Source organism: Strix uralensis, chromosome 6 (genome assembly GCF_047716275.1).
Source record: "Strix uralensis isolate ZFMK-TIS-50842 chromosome 6, bStrUra1, whole genome shotgun sequence".
NCBI lineage: Eukaryota > Metazoa > Chordata > Aves > Strigiformes > Strigidae > Strix > Strix uralensis.
In genome coordinates this window covers 19,092,376-19,113,699 of record NC_133977.1, presented here as the reverse complement: position 1 = coordinate 19,113,699, position 21,324 = coordinate 19,092,376, and the positions used below count along the sequence as shown (strand labels likewise).

At 40.0% G+C, this 21,324-nt stretch overlaps 1 protein-coding gene across 4 annotated transcripts in view; it reads right to left on the bottom strand.

Annotated features, from left to right (window-relative positions):
- Positions 1–20,426, bottom strand: part of ZNF385B (zinc finger protein 385B) — a 172,612-nt gene extending 152,186 nt beyond the window's left edge. Inside the window, exon 1 of one of the 4 annotated variants that reach the window (XM_074873067.1) lies at positions 20,249–20,426. Coding sequence is in view for 1 of the 4 variants with exons in the window: in XM_074873066.1 (XP_074729167.1) it covers positions 19,738–19,789 (52 nt within the window). In the remaining 3 variants the exon portion in view is untranslated. Of the gene's footprint in view, positions 1–11,918; positions 12,020–19,737; positions 19,851–19,952; positions 20,184–20,248 lie in introns of those variants that run through there. The other 3 variants (XM_074873068.1, XM_074873066.1, XM_074873069.1) reach the window with 3 other exon arrangements.
- Positions 20,427–21,324: the final 898 nt, after the last annotated feature.

The window sequence follows — 21,324 nt, the reverse complement described above, 5'->3', positions numbered from 1 at the left end:
CGCCTCCAGTCAGCACGAGTGCATCACCGCCTCCAGCATTCATACCATGTCGGGTAGAGGCAGGGCAGAAGAACAGAATACACCAAACAGTCACCTCCAAATGACAGCTTAGCTCTTAAGAAAAAGTAGGACCCATCTAAAGAAATAAAATCTGGACAAGTACATGCAAAAAGAAGGATTTGTCATTCCTCTCCCCCCAAAGAAGCAACCAGAGGCAATGTGGGGCACAAGGTAGAGTTTCTCCATGCTCCTTAACAAAAAGTTTCCTTACTCTAAATGACTGTTAGTACAACTGTCAGTTTCTTTAAATCATCCTAGACTGCTTCCTCTACTGCAGAGACCACAAATACCAATCTGTGCATCCTACTGCAGCTATATGCAGAACACATGGCTTTATTACATGTCTATGTAATCATAAATGTAATTAAAACCCAATGCCACAATAGAGTTATTCAACACAAAAAGATCTGACAAATAAAATTATGCAAGTCACAGTTAGTCTTATACTGCCATCCTTCACAGAATACAATTCTGGCATCTCCTTAGGATATAAACATTTTTCCACCTTTCATTTTACAACTATGAATCTGAAGTCTTCACAGAAATTCATGCATACTGCTCCCATAAAAAGTAAAAACATCATTTTGCGAAGGGATAAACTTCTGATGAAAGCAGTCACACTGAAAATTGGCTGTTAATCTCCTCTGAATAAATAAAACCCCCAGAAAGATGGAAGTGTGATCAGAATATATATTTTTTGCCCTTGAAAATGCTGAGGTGCACAACAAGAAGCTTTTACTTTAGCATTTACAGCTGAAGTTATCCTTCAGAAGCCCATTTTACTCTCATGAGATATTTCTTTCTGGCCATTCACTTTTCAAAGCCCTTTGCAACTTTAAGATTGCAGTAAAGCTGTCTTTTATACCTTATTTCAGTAGATCTCTCTCCGTTGCCGGAGCTGCTGCATTCCTTGGAGACATTTGGTGGTTTTTCAACTTCCTAAATGTTTTATTAATCAAGAAATTTAAAAAAAATATTATTTTTGCAGTGTGTAAACAGTTGACTTTATAATGCGAAACATCCTTGTGATAAGCAATTCCTCTAATAGATCCCTTGATTAATGAAGACCTTGCTCTCTCACACTAGCTTATCTAGCTGACCTGTACTCAAGTTACACTTTGCTGAATAGCTGATAACTGAACACAATTTCTCCTAAAAAACAATTTTAAAACACACTTACTGCCTTAAAAGATCCAATGGATTGAACATGCCTCCTGTGCTGACATCACAAACATGACATTTTGAAACATCATCTAGAAAGGTTCACTTAAAAAACTCTACTTTATCAATCTAATGTCTCTTGTTTATGACACTCTGCTCATCAGTTCAGGGCTGCTAGCTCTCAGAATTGTATCTTGCACTATTAGGCATTTTTCTTAAGTCTGGCTCATGCAGCCATAAAAATCCCTAGGAACTCTAGCTTTTTAAGTATCCCTCTAATCCTTGTAGAGATGACTGAAAATAGGAACCCTAAAGGCTCAAAAACTAGAAGGGAAATAAAGAGAAAACAAATTCAATTTTACACTAGGACCTGACAAATTTTTGAATGTTCAGAGCTGACAACATATCTGGCAGCTAGGCAGGAGTGTTGATGTTCTCTCAGCCATGGACTTGATCAAGTCCTGTACTGCTGCTATGCTTTATCACTATAAGAAACGCAAGACTTCAAAAAAAAAAAAAGACCTTCAAGTTCAGTCCTCATGTACCTCAGCCAGGACAATCAGACCTGTATTTGGCCATACAAGGTTTTCCAGGGTGATCTCTAGCCACTTGTTCTGGGCCAACGCTGACTGTTGGTTTAAAATTTCTCTTTCCCTGGTGTGTGCAGTGCCTACATGCATCAGAAGGCAGGTGTTTCCTCTTCCTTCACTTTCCCATACCCTCCCCCTTTCCTTAGCCTTTATTTTCCAAGACTAAGGAAGTCTCCCCATAAAAAAAAACAGGATCTCCTTTTCCCCAACCAGAACACTTCTCTGCACCCATCTCAGCCTGAACTCATCACAAGCAGTAATCAAACCAGTTCCCTGAACTCCAGATGGGGACTCATCAGTTTTGCAATTGCAACGTTAATGCTTCTTTATCCCTAAAAAGCAGGAAGGGTAGGCTTCACTAGTTCATTTAACAAAATACTTATAAACAATATACAAATCATTTTTTTTGTTTAGTCATAAGCGATTAAATACCTGACAAGTATCAGTGAGAATTCTCAGCTATTCTAATTCATTCAGCTTATGTTAAATGGCCAATTCAATCAGTAACCAAAACTGTCAATTAAATGCCACGTTACTGTTTTTAAATATTTATCAGTCCTTAGCTAAGACATGAACAAAGAAAGTCCAGTTCAACTGTCAGCAGAAACAGACCGTCATCTGCCACAGGAAACCACATGTGAAAGCAACTAGAGTTCAGAGATCCCACAAGATACCCTTGCAATGGATATTAAGGACTTAGTTTCCACAAGAAATTTCCAAATACAGTACAGCTGAAAATTTTCCAATTATATTTTCTACTTCCCCTTGGAAAAATCCTGTTTTGTAGCCAAAGTTTTCTCTAGAAAAATAATCAATTTAGTCAAAATGTTATTTTCAGAAATTGCAGTCATTAAATAGCATCATGAGCACCTGTTTCAGCACTGTCAAACAAGCATGCAAATGGAAAAACTGAAAACCTAAGAACTCTAAATTTTACAGAAGCAACCTTCAAAAGGCTTTTTGCTTGTTTATGTTTAACATTTAAAGACTTTTCCCCGAATTTAGAACAGGAATCAAAATTGACACTGAGAAGTCAAATAAGGTAGCTGCTTTGGTTTCCAAACACTGTTAACCCACAAGGTCTTTTAATTCAGAGACCCTTTGAGAACTAGGCTGATATTGTGAAAGTCTCCTCATTCCTGCTCATCTTTTGAACTGGGGCATGACTCAGGTGACAGTTGTAGTTGTGCTAGAGATGATCGACAAATATTTTTCAGGAAATGGGGCTGTATCCTAATCCCCACTCTCCCCCTTCAATATATGAAAAAAATCTCTTCTAAAAATAAGCAAAAAAACCCAAAAATAGGCAATAGGGAGAAAGAAGCATTTTAAGGGCTAACTCTATCACTCAGTGCAACTACAGATGCTATAGCAGAACCTCCAGCCACAGTACAACAATATCCTGGTATTGATCAACCTGGAGCTCTTGACCTCTAAAGACATTCAAGGTTCACATTGGATCATGACGACTTCTCAGGAGAAAGTCATGGTCACCATTTTCATTTTATTGAGTTTCTCATTGCATACTTGTAGCCCAGCCTTACATTCCTCACACTGCAAAAATTCCCAAGGGTAAGTGGAACAATCTCATGTCTGCCTTTGGGTTTGTCCAGCTTCGTAAACTCTAACGACCAAAACATTCACACAGCCAATTACCTATGGATTAACCACATTCAAAATATCAAAAGCTGTAAGACATGGTTAGTCTGTCAACACAAGAAAGAAAATTTAACAGGTTACTCTATCCTATCTCCTATCCTATCCTAACTTTGGGAAGACCAAAGTTCTTGCTCAACTCCTTGAGCAAGCATGACACATGACACAATTATATTCCATTGCTACTGCCAGGCCAAGCATATACACACACATATAAAAAACATATATGGGCACCTTGTCAGATTCTCTCACTTTACCCTTTCCATGAACTAGTAGTAAAGCAGACATCCTGTTACCCCAATTCACAAGCCAATGCTCAAATAGTTTTAACTCTCAAGATAGCACCTGCAGTATAGTTACTGTTTATTGGAAGTCTGTCTTATCCAGCTTCTTAGTAAGAAAATTCTCTCATTTCAATAACTAAGCAGTATCTATTACATTATAAGAAAACAAATAAAATAAGAGACTTCACAGGCTCCAAAATCAAGTAGAGGTAGGTCACAAGTTCTTTGTCACAATTTTCTAAAGGCATTTCAGACTGCTCTAACATAACTGCATTCAAGGTCTCCTTTCAACAACAGTGTCCTCCCAGTTCTGCAAAGGGGTTCACCAATAACTTCTGTACCAGGTAAAGTTTTCCTAACTCTTTTTGAATTATACTGTAAATCCAAAGGACAAGATCCCTACTTATTTACACTTGCTATAGCATTAGGTGTGTCTACATCAAAAGGACAAAACACGACTTAGGTACTAATGACTCCATTTTTGCTCTCAAAACAATCTGTAGGTACAGTACCCAGTCTGATCTATTGTCTGCTCCTGCCATGAGGACATATCTTGTCTAGATTATCTGAATAAATCCTCAATAACAATAGAGGAATGGTTTAATCATGCACATTTTCTAGATACGAAGACAGATAAAATTAATATCATTTTAAAGGACCTCAACTCTTTTTCCTATGTCTGAATGCTTGGACTGTAAACAATAGTTTAGGACCACTTCATCTGTACTCTTGTTGACCTTCCCAAACCAAATAGACAGATAGACCAGGGAACCACAAAGTTAAATTACTTTCCTTTTGCAGTGGCTCATCTGATTCCTTTAATGAACATGCATATTTCAGAGTAAGCGCAAATTTGGGGGGGGAAATTTAAGAGAGAATCTGAAACTTTGCAAAGTTCTTATTGCAACAACCACCCAAAAAAAGTAGTATAATCCCAATACTGAAGTCATTAATAAATACAGCCTGCCTATATTTTTCAGTTCACATCCTAAACAATGTTACATTGTACTCCTAAAATGCTGCCACTTCTCACTCTCAGGATATCATATATTCATTGTTATGTGATGCAATTCCCATTTTTAAAGCACATACAGACCCTCTGAAATAAAGCACACTACACAAATACATGTCATTTATTATCAGTGATAAGCATTTACTTGCCATTCTTAAGCATTAACATCAGTAAGCATTCTGGAAACAAGTTCATATGGAATACCAGTTATTCAGTTTGCTTTTTTTTCTTTTTAATTAAATACTTAACTAGACTTCATACTCTGTTGATAAAAGACATGAACAGGAAGAATATCAGCTGATTTTCCTAAACCAAATCACACTAACAATTTACCCTAGCATACTGCAGAACCCTGGAATAAAAACTGCAATTTCTTCAATGTGCATAAAAATCATAGTGAACTCATTACTGAAAGTAGAATAGAAAGCTGTATGGAATAGGCATATTCTATATAGGAATAATGAATTACATTTCAAATTAATTCTTGCACAAGAAAAATAGTTGGGAACAAATAAATTGGTGTCTCAAAACTCTGTCAGAGAGTGAACTCATTTGGGAACTACAGCTGTTGCCCTTTAGAGATTTGGATTAAAATCCATCATTATCTTTCAGTTAATACTCTTTTCATCGACCAATCAGCAGTCATATGGTGTTTACCAACCCTGGTCACTTAACCCACTTGAATGGCCTTTGTGCTATAATTTGTACTTCAATACAATCAGATTACTTCTAATCTAAATGATTTGTGTCCTTTATGGGACAGATAAACACTAATCCCAAGGTTCCTAAAACATAGCAAGCCTAAACAGTGCCAGTACATCATCCATTGTTTGTTGTTTTAATAGAATATTTCATTCAAGTTGGGAAATACTGATTTGATCACACTGACCCTGCCTTTTAGATACTCATTCCAAGTTTCTTATCTAGACAAAGAAACATTTATCAGCAAACACCACCAACTAAGATATATAAAATCAGCAACAAATAATCAATATGCTAACACTTAGATACTAGTTTTTGATCAAATTATTTCACGTGAAAAAAAATGTATTCTTTAAAAGTGGACTAAGCAAGGAGGAACATTTTAAAACTCCTTGTTCAGCAAGGAGTTATACATCGTAATGGCCCACAGTCCCCAGCTCCCAATTTAAGAAATCCACCTATTCAGAATGGTTTTCCAAGGATTCAGCAGTTAAAGTGTCCTCAATCATTCCTGTTCTTCAGTTAATCTTGGGTGACACTCGGAAGAAATTACACTACAGTGTGAGTTTAACATCTAATTACATTTAACAGTAATACGCTTAGGCTCTGATCTCACAAATGCTTCTGCACAGGTGGATCAGTGACCATGGGACAATCTCCCTAGGAAAGGAGGGACCCACAGATGCAAATATATTTGCATGATTGAAGCCAGGTACATCGATGTACCTGTACCTCGAAAAATACCAAAGTCATGAGCAAGAACAATTTAATACTTTGGTAATAACCTCATGATGACAGCAAGTATGCAAGCACCTTCATGTAAAGATAGTATCAGTGTTACCCTATTGTATTCACATATTCATCAACGTGTAATTCCTTACCTAAAAAAATGTGTAACTAAAATTCCAACTCCCTACAAAACATATCACCTTATAAAATATAACAGATCATATCCCAAGTTAAGACAGGATGAGCCTACTCAGAATTGGACAAAACATTCCCAAAGAAAAATTAAGATGCTGGATGGTCTTAATAGCATCTGTAGCTATTACCTTACACAAATCCAAACAGGTTCACCTACCATACCTCAGCACAGGTGCTTATATTTCATATTAACTAAAACTCTTTCCTAGTTGATGACCTAAACTAGAAAGTCCATTTTCTTATGGAAAAAAAATGGAGAATGCATTCACATGCAGAGGCTGCTCTCAGCAGGTGACCTCAGCCTGCCTCATAGTGATGAGTGAGCTAACACACACACACAGAATCAGGAACCTCCACCATTGCCAAAATTCTGTTTTACAACTGAGACACAAGCCTGACACGTAAGCCTTTAAAAAGCCTCCATCCAAATTTGAGTGAGGCAGATCATCTTATATAACAGCACATAGTGCAATCCCCTTCATGCCCTATGAAATTTGCCATTCTGGCAGCAAGTACTTCCAGGATTATTCAGTGAATGGCACATGTACTCCTTACTCTACTCTGGAAATGGCTCTTTTGGTGTTCCTTATACTTTGAGCAAGATCCCTATTACATATTATGAAACAGCCTCCTTGAAAGGTCCATCAGAAATTACTGCTTGTTTGAGATTTACCAGAAGTTGCAACAATCTCAGAAGTGCTAGGAAAGCTTATACAATTCACTTGTGGAACTACAAGCTAACACATCACCGAATACAGAGTTTAAGAGGACTGATCTACCTTTCCAAGAGCATTTTCACTATTTTCTCAAGCTCTGCCACAACCTCAGAAGGTTGCATAATTCACTGAATACTATATTTCTGTTATCTTAACTGCAGTCAAGAAGTAAGCACAAACTGCAACTGTAAAATGGCAAGTCAGTTTCTCTTCTACCGCCATTTAAAAGAATGATGAGAGTCCAACACCCAGAAGCCAAAGATACAAATACAACAATGACCTGCACAGCAAACTTCCACGATTAGACCCACTGCCAGTGCTTGGAGGACACTTGGAAGAGGGGGTGTGTTATTTCTTTCCCCAGATACCTAAAAATTCCTGGACCAGCTGTCCCAAAGACCGCTGGTTCCAGGATAGATTGTAAAGTCCAGAAACACTGGAAAAATATTTATGAATATGAGAAAGTGATCAGAAATTTGAAGGAAGAACTTGTAAATTCTACAAATCCTTAAACACTTAATGAATAAATACCAGACAATAGCAAAGCATCACCCTCTGTGAACCCCAAAATATATGTCAGAAACCATATCTCCCATCATGGGAGTAGGTAGTAGGTAACAGTTTTCACTTACAAACTCAGTAGTTCATGTATACGGTAACATAAACTGCAAAGGTACCACTTGGTTCTTTGAAGATTAATAGCAGTAAATTCAAACTTCACAAGAGGGAAAACAAAGAAAACAAAGAAAAAGCATGGGACCTACAGATCTCAGGACAGACCACAACTCTCAGATGCTAGCTAGCAAAGGCTCCAGCCTTTGTGGCTCCACAGAGATAGGACTACAGACTAAGTAAGGAATGGATGCTTTCTGGAATATGTAGGAAATGCCCATAGATCACAACAGATTCAGAATTAAATACATATGGGTTTGTGTCCCACACAGATGCTACAGGTATACCTGTAATGTTACTGCACTCTTGGCAGGATGTGATAATTCTTGAACTTAAACTATGCAGCCGCACAGCAAAATAAAAAGGACCTCTCATTCCACTCCTGTACTTCAGATGGCTCCTCCCAGCAATTACTGAAAGCAGCTGCCCCAACTAGAATCCAAATGATTTCCGGAGATGGAAACAAGGCTGAAGTCAGTTCATTTCTGTGATATCCCTGGTTTTTTTCCCCCTCCCCACTCCAGAAGACACACTTAGACCACAAACCACTAAGAAGCCAGAATTACCTGAGTTTACAGTATTATAGTTAAGAATACCAGAACCACCATATCAAAGATGTTGTAAAGACAAATATTCTGAAACTAAAAGAAACATAACTAGATAAGCTTCAGGTGTATGAGTAATACAGCAAACAATTGCTTCTTCTTCAAAAAAGTTACTTAAGTAGTCAAAGTAGCAATTTGAAAAGACCCTTCCCAAAATCCCTTGACTAGCAAATACAGTTGGCCTGCTAAGGGTTTTCCCACCCTATTACTGGCCTTAAATCATGCTGGAACACTAGTTTTCCTGTATCAAGAAAATAGTTAGAGCTAGATTCTAAATATCTGAAACAGCTGCATTAAAGTTTGAGCAAGAAAGATTACATCTGCATTTCTATTCTTACCTGCTACTTTTATGCTTTATGGAAGAGCCACATTCCCTCCTTGCTCCAATGAATTGTATATGTGACGATGAAGCAAACAACTATAAGTCACAGCAACATGGACTTTTATGTCCTTGCCATAATAAATGAGAAGATGCTAACAGCTGCTTTCTTCTCCAGCACACCAGTCACCTAGCTAGGGGAAACCATTAAACAACTAGAGGTGTGATCCCATTCTAGCTTTCCACTTCATTAAGTCATACATCATTTTTACATAGGAATCATGGAGCTATAAATCATGTGAGGCAGAACGAAAGCTAATTAAAGGGTCAGATAAGCATATAATTTTGCATTGTTGCATATCAGAGAGCTCTAAAATTGGCCATATTTTGTATAAAACATTGTCAAATATTAAAAGACATTTCAAGCAGATAGGTATTTTGTGCTGAGAGGTGGGTGTTATTATCTGAAAGGTATCTATATTTAGTTTCCTAGCATGGAAGCCCCACAAAACCCTGAGTCAGTCTTTTTTAGTTTTTTAATAACAGACTTAACTCCGCCTTGCACACGTGTTGCAGTACAGTCTCGTATACAGTCTTTGAACTTAGTTTTTTTCCAATTAGAGCAAACTCTTATGCTTCTGAAGACAGCAATTCACAACCCAAGAAATCTCTACATGCACTAAGGCAAAGCATTAATCAAATGCACCTAAATCTAGCAGTTAAAGTTAAGTGTGAGCACTTCAGGCTACTTAGAGGATTCCTTTGCCAGTAAGGTATGGCTCACTTGAGAAAAAACAATCTATTTCCTGATACCAGATTTCTCAGTTGATGCAATTATGTAGTAAAAGATCTTCTCTGAAGGGTTAGAGGTAAATCTGATGCAGACATGTTAACTGAAATATATATATCTCTCTCACAACCCAAGAGGGCTTTTAAGTACGCATAATATTACTGTGACACCTAGAGCATCTGTTAGCAGGTGAGAAACCCGTGATACCAAGGCCATACAAAAATACAGCATGAGGACGATCCTCTTAGCTCCAAGAGCTTTTTCTCTACAGATATGGATATGTTTTACTACTTCTTCACCTTCCTTTTAGTGACCTAATAACTGTAGCTACTAAAGCGTATCATCAAACACAAGAGAATTCATCTCAGAGTAATTATTAACTATATACATTTTAAAGTACGACTATTGATCAGTCTCAATAATGTGTAACTACAAGGAATAGTCTAGTGCTTATACGGCAGTCCTATACTTCATTTTCTTAACTTTGGTTTCCCACCAAATACCTTAAAACACAGAAGAACAAATGTTTTTCTGCTCTGAATGTACACACATGTTTGACAACTAAGCTTTAAAAATAAAGAACATCATTCTTTTATTCTGTTGAAGAAAAAAAAAGGTATGTGAAATTTTTCAAAAATACTTTTATTTCAGACTTGACTGACTGGAAAAAGGGCTCAAAAACATTTTTATTAAAAATGGGGCAGTATCCATCTGAAAATTCAAATTTTACTTGGGTATCCCAGTATCCCAGTGAGTCGCTGGCCACTCCTGCAATTTGTAGAGCTAGGCTGCAATCAGGAAGGGGAACGTTGATCGGATACACAACTAGGTCACATACTAAGCTCACCAAGCCAACACAGGGGTCAAGAAATTAGAAAAGCCAAGAAATACAACTACTGAAGGAAAGGCCAAGGACCAAAGCATTAAGCTGCCTGAGGGGACGACAATGAGGCAGGTGTAGAGGATGATCAGAAGCGGCAGGGATGAACTGCCTGCAGTCAGCTCATGAAGCCACAGTTCACTCTCCTGTGACCTTCAAACCTGAAGGATCCCAAGCAATCTCGAGGAAGTTTTTCATCTTCACACTATCCTACTAACTCTAAGAAGCATTTAGCCGTACTCTGATAAGTGAATTAAGTTCTGCCTGTGGCTTTTTGGAAAAACATAAAATACAAATCCTAGTAACAACCATTCTAGAGAGATTCTGACAATGCTTAAAAAAAACACTAATGCCCATTTTTGAAAACTAGCCCATTCAGAAATGCAAGCTGAAATGATCCTTTTAAGCAAAAAAATCCTTTTGTAGCCCAAAGCCAGCTACTTCAACGTGATAAGTAATTTTAAAATATATCTGGTTTTTGCAACAAGTCATTGACATGAAAGGAATTTGAGGGTTCCTGTAAGATGGAAGAAGCAGCAGCAGTAGCAACATAAAGGACAAGAATGGATTCAAAAATATATATAGTCAAAAAATCATAATTAGAAACACTCAAAACTTTGATGCAGTGTCATAAAAAATATGATTTCCAGCTCTGTAAAAACAAGAGCCATTCCACACAAAACATCATGTTAATATTAAGCACATTTATACGGTAGTAGTGTACAAAAGCAAATCTGCCATGACCCCCATGCTCAGCATGAAACACGCTGTTGACTCCTAACTCCCCATGCATAGTTATCACAACCACATGGTAAAAGAACCCTCTGATCAACTGCGTACAGGCAGGAAGAGGCTGTGGTGCTGCATATAGAGATTACAAACTCCACACACTCTTGTCAACCACAGACTCGTTGCAGCCCTTCTGTGTCATGTCATCTGGGGTTTAACGCCAGCATGCATTTTAAAAAAAAAAAAAAAAAAAATTCACCAAATCAGATTAGTATAAATCTCTTCCTCTGAACAAGAAGAAAGTTTTCCTATCCTGCTGAAGATCTAGATGTCCACTTTAGAGATGGAAAAGAAAATTCAAATCTTTTCTTACAAAACTACAATACAGAAATTCAATCGATATTCTAATTTACAGTTACAAAAACAAGGTGAAAAGCTTCTGAGAGCTACAAGTAATGCATAAGAGAGGTCCATGGGGTTTCCTCAATGGCAGAGGTTTTTCCAGCTCTTTTAAACTGCAACAAGCCACCACCAAGTTACATGCAGAAATACTGGCTAATGCAAATTCACTGAAAGAGTTAAAAACAAGCATTACAGCATTCCTGTTTTGTCTACCTCTCGATTTCTCCTCCCCATCCTATGAGTTAAGTGATAAATTGTAATTATGAAGGGGACAACTGAGACTCATCAAATTCAGCATTGCAACATAGTTGACAATATAACCAAATTATGAAGTTCACAACTTAATCAAATTTTTGCATTAGTTCTGACAACATTTGTTATTACTGATCATCAGTGCAACTTTATTTGATGCTTACTGAAGTTTGTAAAGCTCCGCTGTCTGGTTTCTTAAGCTATTTTTGTAGCATTCCTGAGTTGGTGAGACTAACCCACATGCTGAGGAAAGACAGCGGAATTTGACTTGAAGTGTTTTCTTAAACCTGTTTGAAAGAAAAAGAAAATGCCAGTGTAGGTGGCTCTTGTCTAGCCTTTTAGGAATATCACTTGCTCCAGAGCATCTGTCACCTACCTGAAGTAGAGGAGGGGTCCCAAGTACAGTGGATAGTCTTATTCAAACCTAGATCCATAAAGCTACAGCAGTCTCAGATACTTCTAAAAGAAGAGTGATTTGCATCTTCAAAATTTATTTTATAGTTTTGCAGATAACAAATATTAATTTTGAGCAGTTTAATACTACACAGAATAAGACAACAGCACCAAATATCCCTACCCATATGTTAGAGTACTTCATATTTTTCATATTACCTACGGGACTAGCAGTATCATAACTCTTTTGGCTGCCCAAAACTGTCTATAATAAGGTTCTGCTGCTTCTGATGTCACCTGTCTAAAATAACGTGCTGAAGTTCTCCAGACTGGGATCTGATGATATCTGAGCAAACCAGTGAAACACAAAGCACGTCAAGCCTCTAATGCTGCTCCACATAGCATGAAGTTCATTTCTTCAATCGTTCCATAAGCTCCAGAAGCCAGGCTCTGGATCCAAACATTTGAAACACACTTATGAACAATTCAAGATTTACCATAATTCCTTAGGACAGAATTTACAGTTTGTATAGCTTGCTTTAAAAAAAAAAAAAAAAAAAGGCAAGCTAATAGGCTCTTTAAATTACAAGTTCATGTTTTTCCCTCTCCTTGCGGACTGGAGATGAATAAAGACAATCAACATAAGTCATAAGAACAACTACCTTCTGAAAAAAACTACCTCATTTGCTGTAGAAGTTGAAAGCAAAGCAGGAGCCTGCAAGAGAAAAAGATTCTCTCAGGGTTACGGCACTTGAGTGCTGCAGTGCAGAATCTATCCGTATCCTGGGCTCTACCACAGAGTTGCTAGTAATGCTAGGAAAGTTGCTTAAATCAATCCTTCCACAATCACTAACTGGGCACGCCTTTTCTGAGAGCCTAACTTGATAACTGCGAGCTCTTGGATGCTCATGCTGTGAACACATACTACATCATTCCAAGTGTTGACACACCAGTCCCCACAACTCAAACCGAGCATCTAACATTACTGAAGACCTCTCTCTGTGCCAAAGCTCCCCCCCTATGTCAGAAGAAAGCCATACATTTATGTCGTGGAAGTGTTGCAAAGATTTTATTTCCCCCCCCCCCCCCCCCCGATTGTGAAGCACACAGCTACTACAAGCTGAGCACCAGTGAAATGCCCATATTCTCAGAATACCGTTCGAGTGACAAGGCACACACCAAGAGATTCAGGAAAAGTCATTTGTCAGTAAGCATTACCTATCCTGTGTACAAAGGCTGGTGAAAGTCCCACAGAAAAAAACAAAAATTACTCCTGTTTATACACACCAACAGGCTCAGTTAAGGTTGTATGGACAACACTTTCTGGCATTTCCCAATTTTCAAGTAGTTAACTTGGCAATTTTTAAGTTGCCTTAATGCTGTTTGATGTCTATAGTATGGGTATTCTTGTTTCTCTGATTAACAAGGGACCAAGTTAAGTATCAAACATGGTATTGACTATGCACAGGCCCCACAAACTACCAAACATGCAGCTGTCTGGCATAGACTGCACCTGCATTGCAGATAACAGACTGCAGAAACGGACAAAGGCAGAATCTTTTTCTGTAAAGCTTTGACACTGATTTATAAGGGGTTTTCTTAATTGTAACACATATTAAATAATGTAATTTTAAAAGAAAGATGAAGTGCACCTAGGCACTTACATGCATTTGCAATTCCAAGTCAAAGATTCACCATCCAATTATTAGCAGGTGGCCAAAGGAAGAAAGATTATGCAATTATTATTTTTTTCTGTCATATGCAGTCATGCAAAGATAGAGACTAGGTACTCCTCTGCTAGCTTGTATTAGCATTTCCATTATAAATTCCCGTTAGGAGGTTCCTATCTATACCTTCTTTGGAAGCCTTGCTACACAGAGCAGAGTAAGAACTTCGAGAGTATTTACTTAATATCTTATCCACACTCCTCTTCCCTGGGATACATCTTGATAATGAGTCTCTATGCTCAAAAAATTTTTTCCCTGGCTTAGAAAAACAAGCTCATTTTTAAAGCTCAAAATTATGACAGATAAAAATAAACACTGTAAAGTGTAAACCAAGTTACATAAAAACCACTCTCTTCCCATTTTGAAGCATACTCTACTAATGTTGCCTGTCACATCACTGATCCTTCAACTAATTAATCTTTGAAATTGTATCAAATTGTAATAGGACTAAGGAGACCTGATAGTCTACTGTATTTAAATGGGATATACTGAGAAGTGTCAAATTAAAACTCAACAGCATGAGCTGTTAAACAAAATCTCCTACCATATGTTTAACTTTCTGGTACCTGCACAAGTATATATAGAGAGAACAACATGGCCTACAGCCATAACCACTTATGATATAAACTCATTAGATCTTACAAGTTTAGTAATGCTGAGTAGTGTTAAAGATTGAGTAGGTGGCATCCTCTGCTGGGAATCAGCACTACACCAGCCACCATTAAGTAAATCGATTATGAACCACTCTGCATGAGAAGACACTGGTTGTAGAATGGCAGCATTCTGGCTGCTATGATGCACCAAAAGCCTCACAAAACATAACAATACCATAGCACATTAAAAAAAAAAAAAAAAAAAAAAACAAAAAAACACAGAAAACAGAAAAATAAGTATGTTTTAACATCACAATATAATTCAGTCTTCACCTCGGTTAATTTTACTTCGCTCTCCTGACCTTAACTCTATCGTTTCAGTCAGGTACAGAATTGTTCTTCTGTGTAACTGCTTACTACAGGCACTATCTTCCTTTATTACACAAGACTTACTTTAGGCTTTTAAGGATCGCCTTCCCTGGAACATCATCATATTATCACAGAGTGGACTGGCTTTGAGCTTTGATGTTTGTTTGCAAGAGAAGACTTGGTGTGCCATCTCTCAGTATGATTCAGTGAGCTGCGGGAGACAACATTACCCTACTTCACATGCAAAATGAATGACTTAGTTGCAGGTGTGCCCCAAATCCTTTGTACTTGCAGCACTGGCATGTCCGCACCAAACAGTTTGCAATAGAAAGCCAAGAGTAATGAAACGCTGTCCAGTATATTCCAGAATGATAGCATTTTACCAATACCACAAACCATCATCCTGTCACATAGCAAAATCATCAGGAAAAGGTCCAGACAATTGTGAACGAGGATGCATAATTATGCAGATTCTGCGACAGAAGAAAGTGCATTTCACCTATTTGCAAACTGAAATCTATTTTATGCAGTCTCTGCATTCTAGGCAACTTGCATTTTAAAACCTATAAAGCACTTAAACAGAGAAGGCTGTGTAATTGAAAAGAATTTAGGTGTATAAAGTGAGGTGAAAAGGGCTGTAGATGTCTAAAGCTTTTACCTGTACTCATGTTTAGTTAAACCCCCCCTTAAACTCCTTATCATAGATGTTTAACACCAAAAAAGTTGTTGTCAATAAACAAAGTGTTATTGTATGATTTCACTGAGGAATGAAGTATTAGCAATGTTTTCATAACACCCTAACCTGCTTATATCCAAATGTTGATCAATAATATAAACAGCACAGTTCTAATGTGCCTAGATATGTATTAGCACCACCTGTCATTACAAGATCCATCTGGCAGTTTAACAGCAGCGAATTGGTAAGGTACCAATATTGATAAGCAGAGGACTGGAACTGCACTGATACAGTTAGATTGGTTTACAAGGCTTCTATTTTTACAAGCCTTGACAGCTCAGGTTCTCTAATGAATTTTTAACATGTCAATTAATATGTTTATAGAAAGCAATGTCAGCTTTAGCGAATGCATAAGAAAAATCACAGTTGCATGCAAAACTTACAACATACTTGTTAAGATTCTACAGTTTACATTTGAGAAATTCAAAAAAATTATTGCAGATGATCTGATGAGAACACTCATCTAAAAAGGAAACATGATAAAATTGCAAAGTTAATGGGCATGATTCATCACTCTTGGAAATATTAGCTCAACTTCATGAAATGTGATGTATTTCAGGGCATAAAAAAAAAAAAAAGGCTTTCTTTTTGGCTGTTGTGGTTTAACCGCAGCCAGCAGCTAAGCACCACACAGCCACTCGCTCACTCCTCCCCCCTCCCAGTGGCATGGGGAGAATCGGAAAAAAAGTAAAACTCATGGGTTGAAAGAATGGCATTATAACTAAAATAAAATAATAACAATAAAAATAAAATATAATAATAACTGTAATGAAAAGGCATATAACAAAAAGAGAGAGAAATGAAACCCAGGAGAAGACAAGTGATGTACAGAGCAACTGCTCACCACCCGCTGACCCTTGCCCAAGCAGCGATCGGCCCCTCCCGGCCAACTCCCCCCAGTTTATACACTGCGCGTGACGTTCCATGGTATGGAACGTCCCTTTGGCTAGTTCGGGTCGGCTGTCCTGGCCACGGTCCCTCCCAGCTTCTTGTGCACCTCCTCGCTGGCAGAGCACAGGAAACTGAAAAACGCTTAACTTAGGATAAACACTACTTAGCAACAACTAAAACATCAGTGTGTTATCAACATTATTCTCACACTAAATCCAAAACACAGCACTGTACCAGCTACTAGGAAGAAAACTAACTCTATCCCAGCCAAAACCAGGACACTGACAAATAGAGACCCTGGCCTCCTGTCATTAAAAGGCACATTATACCAAAACAAATTACCAAGTATTTATTTTTATCAACATACTGTTGATGCCATAAATTAAGTGATGCTTACTTAAGAATATATGCTTCCACTAAATGTAACTGTATTAGAATACTAGCACTTTCTCCAGTAACGTACAGTGATGTTAAATGTCTGCACTGTACAGATACAATTTTTATTATAATTCCCCAGTTTGCTCTGTGCATTATGTAAAATCAGAAAACAGATTAATTTTAGGAAAAATGTTCTTAAAAATCCTTAGGACACAAACTTTCAAAATGTTTTAAATGTTTTCTGTGATAAACATTGCCATTTGTTAAATATGACAACCATAAACTTCCTATAGTAAGATTATGCATGCTCTGTAAAGTTGCAGTAAAAAGAAAAATTTTACCTTTGGAAAGGACCTGTACTTTTCTCACTTGTGGGCAAAATAACAATAGATAATTGCCCTTCACTCAATGTTTGAATTGCATCTGTAAAGTTCAGTAAGCAGAGCATCTGGTGAAAATCTACCAACCTGTGCAGCTAGAGTGATATTATGGTCACACAGGAGAGAAGTTTCTGTAATTCCTTCAGCTCTCTGTCCATTCATCAGCCTGAGAATAAAAGATGCAAGTGCAGTCTATGGATTTGGGTAAATTTCCCCTTTGTTAATTGAGATATTATCGCATTTAACATCTGTGTCTACCTTCAGAGCATCAGAGGTAATCCAGGATCACATCACGTAAGATATTCACATTTGTATCTTGATGGGTGACATATATTAAGTACTACAATTTTCTGAATGAAATGCAAAAGTTACAGGACTAAAATATTTATCTGCTACAAGCTGACATTAAAGGAATTTCAGTGGTTTTAAAGCATGTAACAAAGTGATATCAGAATTTCAGAAAGCAAGCTATTCAGACTGCAAAGTCATCTTTTCTTCCCATTAACTACAGATGACCTAGGCTTTGCAGCATATTTTGGTACACTAGGGAATCTTGCACTCCAGTTCCACACTCTGTTACATCCCAACACAGCCTGATGAATGTTTCAGGATTTGAGACTACCACAGCTGTACCATATGTCCATTTTTAAAATAACACCAATGCCTCGTTTCATAAATTCTCAAACTCTTAGAGCAAATATTCTGAAACCACAGTCCCTTGTGATAACCTGAAGAGCAAAGACCGAAATGACAGTTAAGCATCTGTTATGTTTTATGCAGCAATCCTCATTGCCATTTGAAATCCTAGGACTCGTAGAGCTAATTAACAAGCCTACACTCCCCAAAAGATTATCTTCCACAAGGCTTTTTCCTGCTTTTACACCGCCTTATCCCTGAGCAACTGTATTCAAGGAGGAAGATATCCTCTCAGTTAAAACTTAGCTGAAGAAAACCACAAAGATGGAAAAAAAAAAAAAAAAGATGGAGACAGTTGAGAACAGCTGGTTGAGAGACAGTGGTGCTGGTGTGAATACATTCATCACTGGTGAGAGAGTGCACTGTGCAGAGGGAGCACAGGGCCAACGGACAGCTCCCAGTAGCATGGAAAGAAGCAAACCCGCACAATCTCTTGACAACAGCTAGGTTTTGTTAATACTTTTAAGTGTAACCAAGTGCCTGTTATATTATTCATTGGGGAGAAAACAAAGGAACTTGGTAACATAGTGAAGATATCATGCAAGAGGATTGTTTCCTTTCTAATTTCTTACTACTTATGGATTATTTAATCAAACAACAGAAAAAGAAGTTAGTAACATGACCCATTTCATAACCCCCAGTTTCTCTTCTGTCTTCAGGGCTCACACAATTACAGCAACCACTGCTCACTGGAAAAAGTGTGAGGTACAGAAAACCTATGGGCGAGACCGAACACCAGAAAAAAAGTTTGCGGCCATGGAAGAACACCTTAGCAACCAAAAAGAAGAAAGGAAAAAAAAAACGTTGTCCCTCCCTCTAAGCAGTCCACTGACCCGGTGCGTTGGAAGGACTAGCAAGATTACTTATTTGGAAAAGGAGAAGCAGCATAACCCATTCAAATTCATGTAGCATCAGCTTGGACTGTGCAAAGAGACACCTTTTTCTCCTTTTCAGAACTGAAGTAACAGGGCAGGGGGCAGCTGCATCCACTGGCGAGCACAAGGCTGACGCGAGAGGCAGAAGCTTCAAAAAGCATGTCCTCCCTGCATTCACCAGCCTGGGCGTCTCACCAGTGTCTTACCATTACCTCTCATTTTGGACCTGCAGTAGCAATGCTTCACCTACATCTGTTGCAATCACAGAGACGCATCCCCATCAATTTAAGGTTTTTACACTACCGTTTCGTATGACATTCCATTTTAAGAAAACTTACAGGTTCTTGACAGTAACAGAGGACTTGTTTTGCACCTAGTTTTTATAGTTTGTGAAAGGCATCACTGAAATAGCAGCAGAGGACGGGAAATAAAACTATCATCTCCCTCCTCCTGTAAGTAGTAGCTAGCTGCAGTTAAATGTTCGCTTTGAAGATTTATTTAAACTTTTGAGTACTCACGGTGCCACATTTCTCTAACTTTTCCATTTACAGGTTCTTCCATTCAAGCTTAACAACAAAGCCCCAGTGCCCAGAAGATTTAAAACCCATGAAGAGAGTTGCCTAGTTTGTTTAGGAGTCAAAAATCAAGAGAAAACAAACACGTGCATTCACAAATGCATAAATATTCTGACAATTTCTCGGAAACAAGGAAATTTCTTGTCTGTACCCACAGAAAACTCAACCTCTCACCTACCTCTCCTGTACACGGTTTGAAACATCGTGTCACCAGGACTTAAAAGTTTAACATTTTAAGTATGCCACCGCCATCCACGGGCTTGTGATGAAGGAGCCTGCAAAGCCAAGCACTTACATTATCACCGGTAATAAGCTCAACAAGGATGACTCCTTCATGTAGGTTAATTCCTCCTCTACTGAAGAAATTTACCTTTCCCAAAGTCGTCGTGATTTATAAAAGACGAAAGCCGAGCTGTGCTCATGCAACTGTTTGGTTAAAAAGTCACTCGGCAGGCAAGGAAAGCAGAGCTCCGTCCAGCCTTGAGCGCAGGGAAAGCAGCCCCGAACCCCTCTGAGGGAAGCGGGATCGTTACGCAGGTCTCTCGCGCAGCTGAAGCCCCTGACCTAGTTAGCGGCGCGGCTCACCTGCTCTGCAAACCGCCGCCGCTGCCAGAGGCGCCCGGGCAGGACCCCCGGGGAGACCCGCGCCGCCGCCGCCGCCGCCCGCTCCCCGCGGCCCCGCTCCCCGCCGGCAAAGTTTTCCCGGCGGCGCGGGCGGGCTTGACCGGGGCTCCGGCTCTGGCCACGCGCGGTGGCCGGGCTGGGCATCCCCGGCGCGCAGAGCGCTCGCCCCAACTCCTCCTCGCCCTCCGCCGCGCCGTGACATTGAGCAAGGTCCCCGCCGGCACCTGCCGAGCCCCGGGGCACCGCCCGCCCCTTACCTCAGTCGCCGCCGAGACGGAAGGAGGGAGGGAGGGAGGCAGCGCGGCACCGGCGGGCGGGCGCGGCAGCCCCGCTCCGGCCGGACCGAGGCGAGCGCGTCCCAACTCCGCCGGACCCCGGCGGCTGGCCCGCTGCCGCCGTCCCGGCGCATGCGTCCGTCCGCCCGCCCGGCCCCGGCGGTGCGGGGCGGGGTGCGGGGCGGTGGGGTGCGGGGCGGTCCCCGCCTCAGCGGGCTCCGGTGGGGCGCGTGCGGGCCGGGGGTCGCCCGCGGGGGCGGGGCCTGCGCGGGGGGCGGGGAGGCCCCCGGCACCTGTGGGCGCGTCTCTCCCAGGCCGAGGGGACGGGCTGTGACAGCGCCGCGGCTGAGGGCCGGGCTCGCCGCCGCCGCCAGCCCCGCGCGGTCCCCGCTGCCGCCGCCCGGCTCCGTCGAGGGCTGAACCGCCCGAAGGTGCGAGCGCTGCCCGCGGGCCGCCCGCCCCGCCGTTGAGGGGCCAGCCCGGGGCGGGCGCGGAGCCCTGGGAGTCTCTCGGCAAGGGGGAGCGAAAGCGGCTCCTGTTGGAAGTAGCGACCTGCGGCACAGCGTGTTTATTTTCCCGGGGCAAACCCAGAGTTGGCTGGTCGCGGTTACCTCAGAATTTCCGATTCTTCGGGGACTTCTCGTGCCAGAAGCACCACAGCCATCTCCCAGGAGCAACAGCTTTCAATATAAAAAAACCCAAACCACCAACCAACCAGCTGAAACACCGTGCCTCCTGCTTTTCTTGCCCCCCGCCCCTTCAATTTCTGGTCATCAGAGGTTTCTCTTTGTTTCTTACATTTAAACAAACCGCTAGTAAGTCTTCCAAACCTTTGGCTTTGTCAGCCCACCTGTGTGTGGTGCAAAACAAGAAGCGCTACTACTAAGTTCTGGTTTGTAAACTGCACAGAACCGTATCTTAAATATAATCATTACACTAGAAAACATCAGGTGCTGTAAGTGTACTTAATAGAAAAATAATATTGTAAATGACAGAAACAATAACATCAATACAAACCTAAGTATAAACATTTTTATAGTATCAGCTTTTATAATTCG